This window comes from Anomalospiza imberbis, chromosome 6 (genome assembly GCF_031753505.1).
Source record: "Anomalospiza imberbis isolate Cuckoo-Finch-1a 21T00152 chromosome 6, ASM3175350v1, whole genome shotgun sequence".
In the NCBI taxonomy this organism is placed as follows: Eukaryota; Metazoa; Chordata; class Aves; order Passeriformes; family Viduidae; genus Anomalospiza; species Anomalospiza imberbis.
This window is the reverse complement of record NC_089686.1, coordinates 32,684,091-32,698,756: the sequence shown is the minus strand read 5'-3', so window position 1 is coordinate 32,698,756 and position 14,666 is coordinate 32,684,091. Positions and strand designations below refer to the sequence as shown.

General features: G+C 37.0%; 1 protein-coding gene across 22 annotated transcripts in view; it reads right to left on the bottom strand.

Annotated features, from left to right (window-relative positions):
• Window positions 1–14,666, bottom strand: part of GPHN (gephyrin) — a 279,199-nt gene that overhangs the window by 182,114 nt on the left and 82,419 nt on the right. For 19 of the 22 annotated variants that reach the window (XM_068193120.1, XM_068193123.1, XM_068193122.1 and 16 more), the window contains exon 2: window positions 10,145–10,223. In XM_068193120.1, coding sequence (XP_068049221.1) covers window positions 10,145–10,223 — 79 coding nt within the window. Of the gene's footprint in view, window positions 1–10,090; window positions 10,224–14,666 lie in introns of those variants that run through there. The other 3 variants (XM_068193129.1, XM_068193131.1, XM_068193138.1) reach the window with 3 other exon arrangements.

The window sequence follows — 14,666 nt, the reverse complement described above, 5'->3', positions numbered from 1 at the left end:
ATAGCAATTTTCTGTATATCAGTGTCAGAATCATTCCTAAGATGTGCAGCAATGGCTTCCTTTACCTCACTAGTCTATTAAAATATTGCAGTAGCAGATTATGCAATCCCCGTGCTAACCTAATCTATACTGCAAATAGGCACACAAATTTCAGAGAGGCCTTCTCTAAATGAGGCATTCTTTCAAGTAGTTATAGCTTAGACAAAAAGTAGCCTCTTATACAAAGAGAATCATATCCAGGGGTCAGCTCACAATCGCTTTTTTTTTAATAGTGAGATTAGAAGAGAGCAATTTTCTATCGTGTAGTAAATTACCAAAAGCCATGTTGAGATGGTTTTGTTCCTCCATTTCTGGGAGTTCCAAATTTCAGTTTAGCCATGTCAGGGAAGCCTTCTCTACTTTGAAGGACAAGTGTTTGTTCACACAATGGAAAAATTTTCAAGTTTGTGCGTGCTCCACTCTTTGTATGAAAGTACTACTCCTGAAAGAAGTATATAAAAATTGCCATAATAGCTCAGTCTAAATGTGCGCACAAGTCAGTATGATGGTTCTGGTGCTAAGAAACAAATGCTTAGGGAATAAACACACAACACAGAACATGATTTGTTTCCTGGTACACACTTATCACCTCTTGCTGCCTTCAGTTCAGGAGCTTTCCTGACCTAGATGCTGCATGCAATTAATTGGCTTTAACAGCCACAGTAGGTCTATCAGCCTAATTCCTTTATTTGTAGCTATCATTTATACTCCAGGCTTCCATGTGATGTTACATCAATTATGAAACATCCAGTTCTGCCACACTTGTACAAGTATGTACTTTTATTAATTTTAAACCTGCTGCTCGATTTTTTTCATGTCACAATTTCTGATCTGTGAAAAGCAGTGAATAATTGCCTCTGACTTTTCTTTAAATGCTATTCATTCTGTATACCTCCACCATATGTTGTTTCTTCGTTGAAGTGAAAAATTCTAGTCTATTTAATTTCTTTGTGTGGAAGCTGTTCCAAATCTCTGCTTAACCTTATCATCCATATCATACCCCCACTAGAAGTTAATCAAGTAGTTAGGATTTAAGCACATCTGAGGTTTATAGGCATATAAATAGGTCTTCTGTTTGGTACTTGATTTTTTTAGAAAGTACTTTTAAAAAAAAAATCTTTTCTGAGTATACAGAAACACACTTAATGCACTATGAAGTATTAAGAGAATCCTTTCAGAGCATTATCTTAAAAAATGCAGTTTAAGCTAAGATCAGCACTGGACCATATCTTACCTGTAGATACACAAAAAAAAAATATTTTCCATAGTGTAGACACTATGAGAAGACAACCCCCTTTAAATACCCAGAAAATAACAGAATATAAATAGAAGTAACTAAAGTTTGAAAGAATGAAGTCAGGTGAAAAGTCAGGATAGCTGAGATTTGGATCAAATCTGGAGGTGGCAAACAGGCTAGAAGAAGCTGTTTGAGTTTTGAGAGTCATAGATCCTCAGAGAGTGGAAAGCTGATGAAAATAGCAAATGCCATGAAAAGACCCCTCCAAAAGAAGTCTGAAGTTAAAAGACCAACTAAGGCAAGATTAGGTCACCAAGAGAAGACTATAGAATGCAACTAGAAGCTGTGGTGGATTTGGGTTGGACGAGAAGACAAAATGTCAGAGAGGTATACAGCACACTCCCTCAAGGAAATCCCTATCATTACACATTAAGCTTTTAAAAATAATTTGGACTGTGGTTTTGAACAATAGAATATTGACCAGGAAGCTGAGCTGCTATGCCATTATATTCCAAAGCAAATGACAGGCTATAAAATTATATTCAATCAAATGAACATTTTACATTCTACTCCTGGCTATTCTTATTAATTATTAGTGCAAATGATTACAGAAAGAAGTCTTCTGGTACTTAATTCTGTGACTGTGACAGTACTTGGTACATTCTCAATTTTCCTACTTCTTCTGTAAAAGTCATTCTGGTCTGGTCCTGAATATACCCAAACACACAGAAAGCTTTCTGTATTCCTTCCAAATGCAAAAGGAAAAAAAGTAACTACAAAAATGATTTACAATATTTTTTTTTTTTAATTACAAAAAGTATTACAATTGTAGTATTACTCATATGTGACCTAAATCTGATTGGGATGGAGTTGTCTTTCTCCACAGCAGGTGGCTGCACCAGAATTGCCTTGTTTTGGACTTGTGACTGATCAGTGCTGATAACACACCAATGATTTCACTGTGGTTGAACAGTGCTTGTAAAACATCAAGATCTTTTCTTTCCCTGCTCTGCCATCCCAGCAAGTAAGGCTGGGGATAGGAAAGAGCTGGGAGGGAGCACAGCTGACCAAAGGGATACACTCCATACCTTAACATTGTGCTCAGCAATAAATGCTCAAGGAAAGGAGGAGGAAGAGGAATAACATCAGACATTGCAGTATTTGTCTTCCCAGGCAATTCTTGTGCGTGCTGAGGCCTGGCTTCCCAGAAACCGGCAAAGCATCTGACTGCTGACAGGAAGTATTAAGGCTCTTTCTTGTACAACTCGAGAATAGACGTCATTAAGACAACAGGATTTAAAAATTGCATTTGTAAAAATTATTATTTTTTTTTTAATTCGGAAGTTAGAAGCATGAATTTGAAGTTAGAAGCAGAGTGGGCAATTTTAAAATGAAGGTTTAAGACAAACATAGAAATAACTTTTAATCAACTGTGATACTGGCTAGACTGAAACTTGATCAAGATTTCTGAACCTGTGTCCTGTGTATTTCTTTTCAGACATCAGAGAGCAAACATAATGAAACAGAGCTGGAAGGGCATAGCTTTTCTTATGAACCCTTAAAAAATTGCAACATTTTTATTTATTTTCCTAAATTAAAGTTTAAGTACATTTAATAATAACAACAAACCTTAAATCTGAAAATGAAGGATCTAGTAAATCTCCATGCCCAATGAACAAGTTTCTTATTTCAACAAACATGATATATCCTTACACATCCTATAAGTAGAGAAAATACCTAAGCTTGTTTAGATAGAGAAACATCATATATCCATGTTATAGATCCCATACATACAGAAAATCCCTAAACTTGTTTAGATAGAGGTTCCTGGCTAACAAGCTTGAGGCAGTGAATCCCTGCAACACAAAAGTACAGTACTTAATTCTGAAACTAGTACTAGAACTGAAGAGAGAGATGGAACACCCAAGATGCAGCTGCCATGCAAGCAACCAACCCTCTCCTGTCAACAATACTTATCAGCCCAGACCCAGCTCTGGGGCTGCACAGCCTCTAGTTTTAGAACAACTTACGCAGTTTCTTGATTAGCTCATGAACTTCTTAATTGCAGGCTACCACAGGGCATTCCAAGAGCAAGAAGAAGAAATTTCCTTCTAAGAATTTGGTAACTGTATAAGAGAAGACATGTTTGTTCTAAATGTAACTACTATTGGTAGATAAAGCTGACACAGAGATTTAGAGAGGTTACAGGAGACTGCTTTGGGCCAAGATGTAAAAATCATTTGAGTTGAAAGTTCCTAAGTGCTTAAAAAAGACATTTTCTTATATTCTGCTTTGCACAGTCTGCTGCTATGGGTTTGCTTCAGACAGATGAAGTTGTTCTTATAGTTTTATGAGTCATTAAGCTTAAACAGCCAAAGGACACATGCAATATTAGCCATTTTTGCTAGAAACTGCCAAGGAATCTCATAGGTTGAGAATTCTTTTTCTTGAAGTGCAAGAACCAGAGAAAACATTTAGGGACTTGTTCATATGACTGGAGGTAAAAAGATTTGGCAAACGAACAACAAGAACATCCTCTGTGATACATTTGATGGAGGCTGGTTGGACTACAGAGAAGCCAAGCGGGGAAACCAGCTGGAGAAGAAACCCTGGCCACTCAAGGTTTTAAGCATGTTTTAATTATCTTGAAGGAAAGGCAAATAACATTTTTAAGGCACACAAAAGCTCTGCTTGCAGTTGAAGCAGATAAAGTTATGTCTCAGTCTTCCAGATCAATAAGAAACCATAAGGATAGCATGAAGCCAATCTTATGTATATCAACTTTTAAGAAGTACTTATTAGATTAGACTTATCCTCATTAATTCCTTTATGCAGTTCTCAGATCTTTGGAGGTTTGTCAAGTACAACTTTTTCACTAGATTCAATGCTTAAAATAGGCAGCATTTCTGTAATGCCTAACATTGCTTTTCTGCATAATAGTCTGGGCTACCACAGACAGCTCTCCAGCCATCCTAATAAAGATAACCTGAAAAACATCACTCCACGCTTATAGATGAGCTCAGGAGGCAAGAGAAGCAGAGAAGTATTTTTGTAAGCCTATTAGGGAAAACATGCTAATACAGTCAACTAATGGACAAACAACTGAGCATGAACTCCCACTAAAAGGCTGCTGCACAACAAGGCAACTGTGGATAGAATTACCAAATACATGTTTCCTCTCTATACAGCATTACTGAGACCAGTAGTTAAATAAAAGAAACAGGCATGACATCCATATATTGTAACAGGCATTGAAAAACTAGAAAGGCTGCACAAAGGGGAGAGGGTGTGAACTGGTATCCTCATAACACTGAATTTGTAGCCTTCAGCAAGACAGAATACGACACTGGCTTTCAAAGGATGAGCAAAACACAGAAAGTATAAGCTACAATACTTCCAGTTTCCCTCAAAAAGTGCTAGACAGATTCCTCCACGTGAAGATGGAAACTGACGTTTTACATCCACAGACTTAAAAGTGCATTTATCAAGTCTTCAATCACAGAATAGCTAAGGCTGGAAGGGACCACAGTGGGTCATCTTAAGAGCACATTGCATGGGATTGCATCCAGAACCGGACACAGCACTCCAGGTGAGGCTCACCAGGGTTGAGCAGAGGGGCAGGATCCCCTCCCTTGACCTGCTGGCCGTGCTCTTCCTAAGGCAGCTCAGGATCCCATTGGCCCTCTTGGCCACAAGGACACACTGCTGGCTCAGGGACAGTTTGCTGTCCACCAGGACCTCCAGGCCCTTCTCCACAGAGCTGCTTCCCAGCAGCTCAGCCCTCAGTCTGGGCTGGGCCATGGGGTTGTTCCTGCCCAGGTGCAGGACCCTGCACTTGCCTTTGCTGAATCTCAGGCTGTTCTTCTCTGCCCATCTCTCCAGCCTGCTGAGGTCCTTCTGAAGGGCTGCACAGCCCTCTGGGCTATCAGGCACTGCTCCCAGCTTTGTGTCATCAGTGACCTTGCTGAGGAGAGATCTGCCCTTCATACAAGAAATCAATGAACTAAGGTAAAGGTTTATGGGCCCAGCACTGACCCTTAGAAGACACCACCAGTGATAGCCTTCACCTAGACCCTGTGCCACTGATTATAACCCCCTTGGATCTGGATCTGCTACTCAGGCAGTTCTCAATTCACCTCAATGTCCACTCATCCAGCCCACATTTCCTGAGGAAATTGCCTGTGAGGATGCTGTGAGAGACAGTGCCAAAAGCCTTGCTGAATTCAAAGCAGACACTATCCACTACTGCTCCCTCATCCATCCAGGTATTTGTTTCATCCTACAGTGTATCTTATGTACCTAGTAAGATTAAAAAAAAAAAATAGAGCTCCTCAAGGATTCCTTTATTGTCTTCAGTCCTTAAGTGACAAATTCTAAGGACTTCACAACTTCTTCCCAGAATAATTACCTAGCTCCTCCTTCTAAGGCTGTAAAATACAATAAGGGAAAAAGATGACTTCTGTGAGATTTCTATCTCCTGTAATGAAAAAAAGGAACTCAGAATTAATCCACAAGTTTCTTACTAATAGGTCTATTACCATTTTGGTTGTCTTTCTAATGCAATTACCTGGAGGGTAAATAACATTTTCTTCTCACAATGTTTTCTTCTCTGTAGTACACACTCATTAAAACAAGTTCTAATTTCCTATCAAAAGTTACCTGTTCTTACATTTTATATTTATCTACTCCCATAATCAGTCTGAAGGAGACATGAAACACAGTTTAGATGTGATGTGATTTTGCCTGGAAAGAAATTATTCAGAATCTCTTGGATAGTGTTCATCTCAAAGAAGCTCTGAAGATGTTTTCAAAACAAATGCATCAGTGATTATCTGCAGCTGCAGCTACTGAATTGCACAGAAAGATTAAAAGGATCCTCTTTTCTGTTTAGACAAGTATTTTATGAGTTTTATGTCTATATACAGGCTAGAGCTGAAAGGAACATCTTATAAAGTGACACTAAGAACTAAATATACACAGAACTTCTGCTTGAAGTAGGTGGACCTATATACCTAACATTCTAATAATCTGACGGTTCACTCTTCAGGTGTATTTAAGTAACTTCCAGTGAGAAAAGAAAAGCAGTAATAAAAATCTCAGGAGAAGTTTCAGGTGATAGACATATTTCATTAAATCTCATATATCATTATACCCATTTCTCTCCTGAGCACAGATTGGCTGTTGAGGGTGGAAAAGGACAGGAAGACAGAGGAATGCAGACCATTCAGTCTGCTCATGAGCAAGGGGTCAAATGAACTGATCACTATATTTAGCTTTCCTTGAGCACCAGCCTTTTGCCTTGCTAGAGAGCCTCAAAGATCTCCCCACAAAAGTGGACTTTGCTAGCATCTTAAGCTATTTCACTGCATTTTACTTCAGCTGAATAAAGTCTGAACCATCATCTAAGAACCAGCAGCCTACTTCCTCCAATTGCACCTGCTCTCTGCAGCTCTGCTGTTTAGGACAATGAATGGAAAAATACCTATAGTCTTCTCATGGAGAATAATCTCCTCTGTAGAATGAAACATTTTAAATATCTGTTATGAGTTACTGGAATGGTAGGCAGGGCATCATCTAAACCAAATCATGGGACTTGAATAGTCATAGCCACATTAAGTTACCTTTATAGGAACCAAATTAAGTTCCATCTGGTTTTTGGTCATATTAATTACACAGAGGACAAACCAGAATGCATACATTTTCACAAAAGAAAAAAGGGAGGGGGGAAAAAAAAAAGAGGCTTGCCCTTCTAGCTCTCTACACTTACACTGGATCAAATACATAGGATTAAAATCTGCAGAACTCTCCCTGACATTCTTAGTTATAGAATCTGGTTTTTTCACCAAATGACATTTAGAATTCTTTCAAACTATCCAATCAATGTTGTCTACTATAAACTGAACTAATTCTTTCTCACTAGGCAAACAGAACAAACCCTTTAATAATCTTCTACATACTGTAGAACACTCATACTTCCTATCTTGACACTGTTTCCTAATTAATTAACCTGCTATGCACTGCATTTTCTGTCTTCTCCTCTCTCTTTTCTTCTACACACCTCTGGATCTCTTGAGTTTGGTGTCCAAAACAGGACACTGTATATAGCAGACATATCCCTGAGCTCCAGGGAACCCCATCTAGCTGAAGACATTCCTGCCCACTGTAGGAGGTGACTTTAAAGGACCTTTCCAACCCAAACTATTCTATGATTATCTGCAATGAATAAAAAACAGCACTTCACTCTCAAATCACCTTTACAGTTGAACTAGATCAACTTTTTGCAGAAATTAATTTTTTCTCTAATTAAACACTAAATGAAATTTAATTTGAAAGTTGTTGCATGCTTCCTTCTTCCACAATCTATAACTCCTCACTTCAGGTTTATTTGATATGCTTGGTATTTGGGTTTTTTTTTCCCTTTAGCAGAATTTTCATTTTTATTGACACACAGTAAATTGTGAGTTAATCACATACAAGCATAGGTGATCAAACTATTGATTTGAGCAGCAGAGCTTTTACTAGCACTGCTGAGAGAACTGAAAGCAGATTAAAGTTTACAGTCCTGCTCCAACAGGGAAATCACCTGGGAAAAAAAGGCTACTCTGACAATTAGGCATACTTGATATAAATCAAACATTAATGAAAAAAACCAACAATGCTGTCTATTTTATAGAGTTTCATTTCAAGGTAAAGACACACTTTCAGCTTTCAAAAAAGAGGCCTTTTGCAATAAAAAAAGAGAAGTTGTCTGTTGCAAAGCCAAGAGTGGCAAACTAAGAGGGACAGCCATTTGCAGAGAAAGCATGAGAATTTTTAATATAAATCTAATGTTTGCATTTGAGATTATAAAGAAAAAGAGGCAGTGCCTCTACAGCCAGCACAAATGAGCACTAAAGAAATCCTAAAGTGTAAATATTAAACGGGTAAGAGGATTAATCAAATGCTATTTTATGATTCCAGGGATTATTACAGGCATCAATCATAGCCAAATAGGCATAAGATTTTAATTAAACTTTATTTCAAAAAAAGATTAAAACATCTTTGTCTGGCACTGCCATGCTTCATCCCAATACTGTCCTTTGAATAACAAAGAATTCAGATCCCATGGGACCTTAAGAGTCACCTATAGAAGGCTGGGTTGAAGAATATTGCCTTAGATGGTTTCTTCATTTTGGAGATTCACTCACACCATTACACATTTTGCAAGAACTCTTAATAGGTGCTCAGTCATAAAACAGCAAGAATATCGATTTGGAAAGACAAACCCAAGTCTATACAGGCCTATCATTCAGCAGGAAGAGGACACTTTCCTTGCACTGTAATCTGTCCTATAGCAAGTATCATAAGCAGCCCTTGAAATCTAACATGCACTGAGACTATTCAGCCTTTCAAAATGACAAAAATAGCTATGTTGCTGTCACTTGTGCTTCTTATGCTGTAAGAAACAGAAATCCATTTAATTTCTTTTGAACATTACAATAATTTATTACAATACTCTTCATGTGAGTTATGGTCAAGGAAGAAAATAAAAACATTCCATCACTTCTGGTAAAAAAATACAAAAAATAATCAGTCTACAACAAAGGCAATTCAACTTTCTGAGAGTAAACTCAAGAGGTGCAAGCCCAAAAGTATATGTAGCACATAAGCTTACCTGCAGCTTCAAAACCCACATACAATTCTAAAGCAAACTAATGAAAAAGAATCAACAAAGCAAACCAACCAAAAATACTCAAAAAATACCACTCAACAGAAAAACGTTGAAAATTAAGACCTTTAAAATAGCCTTGACTTCAACACTTAAACAGTAACTATTAAAAATTTATCTATTGCATTCACTCTACATATCAAGCAACAATTATACTTTCCCCTTGAAGCTCTATAATTTCAGATGTATAAAGCATCAGTTGCATACACTATGTCAAAATTGCCCAAGAATGCATGTACACGTGCATTTATGTCATTTACCTGTAGCAACATGACAAAATAAATTCTGCATCTACCTAATTACTATAAATCCCTGTAACTGAAATAAGATGCCAAATACACCTTATTTTTTTACTACTTCTCATTCAATACTGAAAAATCTGCTCTTTCAGCAGCAAGGACCATCACATTAGAGCTCACAGTGGAATGCACTGTCATTCATGTTAAGAAGATGCAAATTTTTTTCTCTTTTTCCCTTCCCTCATAGCAAGTGGCACACTCACACACTAGCAAGAACATTTTCAGCTAGTACTAAAGTTAACAGATGAGAAAAAACCCCACCAACAAAAAAAACCACAACAAAAAACCGAATGACAAAGAAGGACTGATACAATTTCAAGTCAGGCTCAAAGCTCATGAAATTGAATTTGATTTTAGAAAAAGATACAATACTGAGATAAAGACCAGCAGTCTTGTGATGAAGCAAAATTTAGACCATGTGCATATATACTTAAGTTGAAACAGCTAGTAGAGGAAGAAACATATCAGCTGTATAAAATCAGATGCAAAGAAAACAGATTTTAGATTAAGGTCATTGACAATAACATAATTATCCAGTAATATTCTAACTTATATGCAATTCCTCCTTAAAAAAAGAGGGGCAACAATGTGCATACAAGTCCTCTACAGAAATACTGGCATGCACAATCTGTTACCTCTGATGACTCTTAAACCCTTTACTGTATGAGCTCTCTGGATGTCACTTCAGAATTATATTAGAAACAAGGTATAATACATGCTTGTATTAAAGACTAACAAGCATAAACCAGTAAAGCATTATGTGTACTTCATCATACTACTTCTTTATATAATTACAAAACTACTCACAAGGATATCAGGAAGAAGCTTTTCTTTGCTTAGCAATAAGAGCCAGATACTCACAAAGAAGGGTCTTGGACCAGATCTTTAAGGTTTATCCCACTACGATCCTCGGCAAGGTTCCTGAAGCAACTGTCACTCACTAAAAAAAATAGAAATAAAATTAAAACAAAACAAAATAAAACAAACAAAATAAAATAGGAAAAAAGTGTTGGAAGTTTAAGAACAGAACACAGATCGCTTGATTAACTAAAAATGCTTTTTGGCGTTGGGTGGAATTTGAGCAATCATATATAAAGTCTGATTTTCATTGAGGTTCCACCTAATTCAAAGATAAGTCAACTCAATGGACAGTATAAAACACTGTATCACAGCTTATGCAGAAATAAACTGCACAAATTTCAGGTGGTGTCCTCACTACTTGTCCACCTGGAGCCACAGGAAATCTCAAACATGTCGATGCACAGGTATACACTTATCCATACATGTAACAGAAGAGTCTTTAACCATGACAATAATATTATAATAATCTTCAATATAATTAATCAGAAACAGTGAGAGCTGTTATGTATTTAAGTTCATAGTTATTCATCGGTTAGCAAAAATGTTTAATATAAGCAATAACCAAAACAAGTAATTAAGAGCAAAAATTTATTCAAGAAACTTATAAAATGCATGTAAAGCAGCTAGTTACTGTAATAACTGAAATTACAGTAAATGTCACAGAAGTTTTAAAAAGTATTAGTGTGCTTTCATTTTCTTCACCAATTAAAAGAAAAAAAAATTTAGAAGAGACCTAAACCTCAAACTCCAAATTTGTTCTCTAGTCTAAGTCTCTCACCATATGTACTCCGATCCTAAAAGCCATCTCATTTCTCTTAAATAACACCACAGTCAGTTTAATAGGTGGAAAAAGAGTAGTGGTACAAATACTTTTAGAACAACATAGTATCAGTTTAAAGGAATTAGTTATTTCTGGCTACAGCAAACTTTCTGAAGGACACACAGACTGTCATATGGAAAAATCAATGTAAAGATCAATTTCCCTTAATGGGCAAGGTAATCTGTGAGACAAAGTTTATGAAGAAATGTGTTATTGCACATCTTCCAGCACAGAATACAGCCTCACATTTGATGAGCAGGGATGTGTTTAAATCACTGCAAAAGCAAATGTTCCTACTTCTTTCTCTGTAAATGCAAATTACTCTCTTTAATTTACATCTCTAAGTATTCATGTGCATCACCAGCACCAAGAAAATGCAAATCATTCCCAAAATACATTGTTTTCACAGATTACAACACATACAGTGACAGACCTACCTAACATACTACAAAACTGCAAAATGTTTCCACTAGTACCTCTCATTGGCAATGCATCTCACAAGCGTGAAACCTGTGAAGTCTGCTGGAAAGGACAAGTATTGGAGGAAAGCGTCCCAGAAGAAGAGGTTGGTGTAGCTGATGAAACAGGTAGTAGCCCTGGCCCTCAGACAAAGCCTGACAGCTTATGACTGCGAGAGAGGTATTTGTCAAGTGCTGAAAACATTCACCTCAACACTGTAATAACCAAAGGCTATCCTAAGCTTCTCTCCCCCACTGCCTCTGAAAACAGTACCTAACAGTTGCCTGCTGCACACAATCCCTGAAAGCCCTCAGTCTTTCACAAGGAGTCTCTTGTCTTTGAGGTACTTGTCTCAGAGCTTCATTTTAAGCAAGTGCCTGTGCTAACTAAGCCTGGACTCTCAGCTTGTTCCTCCCATGACAACCTAACCATTGCCTGTATAACAAACTGAAAGTTACCTGCACTGAGCTCACAAGCACGTCCCCCACCACCAGGGAAGCTCTGAGTGAGCAGCTTGAGCCTTTGGGAATTTTGCATTTCCATCCCCACCTATTCCACTGAACCCAAGGCCCACGAGTGGATCTCTCAACTCTTCAGGTGAAGGAGCAATTACAAGATCAGCAGATCCACAACCAACCACATGTTAGATTTTACGGGAGAAAAAAAATCCCACCTACATTGATATTTGATAGTTTATATTTGCTTCTTGTCAAGTTTGGCAACAAAACAGCAAACAGAACATTTTACCTACAGTCCTGTCATAAATTCTACACCAACAGTGTACCAACATATCTCCTACGCTAACACGATACTTCATGAATGAAAATTGTGCTCAACACTGTTTTTTCACTACTGACAAATCAAACATTTTTAAAGCATTAAATATTTAATCTAAATATGCTGCATTTCTCCTCCCATGTCCTCATGGAAAGCAATCACAGTGATAACTGAGGAAACTAGAGTCTTTATCTCAAAAGTTTTTTAAAGGGGAAATGAAAAATGACAATATAACATCTTATCAGTAAAACTGGCCATTATTTATCTAACTCATGATGTTAAAACACACAATGTGTTTCAAATAAATGTTTAAAATTAATGCCTAGATTTGTCAGAGACAGCCTTTGTTTTACTTGTCTTAACATAAATCCAATATTATAACACTCTTTTAATAAATGAATTTTAAAATTGCAAACCTTCCCATGTTAGAACAATGTAAAGTTGCAAATTGGTAAGCAAATCTCTTCTTAGGGTACTGTTCTAGCCAGATTTAAAAAACATAGATGCTACAGATAAATGTAAAAAACTCCAAACCTGGTTTTAACAATCAAGAATTCCAGTAGTTTAGTTAATACTAACATTTGACTATAATTGTCAATAAAATGACCAGTATGGATAGAAACAGGAGTTTCCAGTGAGCGGAAATAATTAATTGGAACAGGCTGGAATAAGCACTTGGTCTGCATACAAGCACAGCCTTGCTCGTTCACATCCTTGCCAACTCTTACCATAAATAAATAAAACAAATGTGCAGCAATAAATGCAAGGTGGAAGCAATCAAGCAGAGCAGGTAGTCTATTTCTCTCAGCTTAGAAAACTTTAAATCAACACTGCACATATTTTAAAAAATAACATATACCCTAATTGAAATGCAAGCTATTTATTTTAAACAGGAGAGTGAAACTGATATGGCATACTGGTATGGAAGAAATATCAGGGTGACCAATGGTGTTTTAAGGTTTGAGGGAAGAAAACATGGACAAAAACTTTGCATCAAAGCCACAAATTTTATTACAGACACAATTAGGGCATGCCTAACTTCTCCTTGAAGCACAACCAAGGGATACTTTTGCATAGGACATCTATATGAACACAATCCCCATTCAGAGTTTTATTGTCTTGCTCCAATATTCAATTTTTCTTTTTTAACCCTCCAAAACTTTGTAAGAGCTAGTATTTTAAGCATTGTTGAGTGGATGGTTTCTGGGGAGATACAGAACTGTTAGCTGTTCCTCTCTACATACACATCAAGTGGCTGAGCCTCTGGTCTGCAGTACACCCCCCACAGGTACTTCCTTAGAGACATGGCAAATGACTACAAAAATAGCACCCTAAAGTACATTTGCTCCATGGAGTATTGCACATACAATGACAGTCTGTAAGGTGCCAGAAATGTTCTTAATATACTAAATACTGGCACAAATATCACAGGCATCAACTGAACAAAACACAGTCTCAAAAACATCACAGTAAGGCAAAATCCCTAAACATGCATTGAACAGTTTGACTTCCAAGTGAGCTGTTACACATATCAAAGCAAACAGGATTTAGCAATAGCTCCAATTTTCCCAACATTCATCCTACTTCCAGCTCCTGGTTTCTATTACTGATATTCTGTTTCTCACCCCTGTCTAGTCTTGTGCCTAGGAAGTAAGAGATGGGAAGCTAATAAAGGAATATAGCTCTCACCTGTCAATTACACAGCATACAAAAACTCCCGATGGAACAGATAAAATCAGCATTCACACTCTAATGTGCAAACACCCAATTTACTACAGTTGTGAAACCTTCCCACTTGGCATTTGTGAACTTCTAAATTTGTCCATGTAATTTTTTTTTCCCTTTGCTTTCTTTAGAAAGGTTTTAAATGAGAACACACAGAAGAGAAATCGATTAACAGCCCGTTGATTTCCAAAATGAGAAGTTCTGTAACTCTGAAGACAAACTAATATTTTCTTCAAGTAGTGGCAGGTCATAATCTGTTGCAAAATGTATCCTTGTTTAAATTTTATTTTTAAAATGTCCTACAATTTCAAACCCATGTAGTTCTTTAAAAATGTCACTTAATCTCTCACCCCACAGAAAGTACTCCCAGTAAAGAAGAGCCCTCTAAATCAAATCACTTCCAAATCTACAGCTGATAATAGTGATTTTCATATTTATATTATTTAGAAAAAATGCAATAACCACTCTCAAAAAATGAACAAATATCTATAGTTTAGTAAAGAAAATTAACAATTAGGTTTACCTCCCCCATATATAAATATGTGATTCCAGAAAACTACCTCTCAGATTCTCCTCTAGGTTCCCAGAATTCAGAACTACTTTCAGATCAGTTGTGACTGCCTGTTGATAAAAATCATCTTGACAACAAAAACACTACACTTATGAGGACAGTCACTGGTGCACTATTAATTTGAAAATACATGGACTACTACAACTTTGAGCAGTATGCACTGAAATATA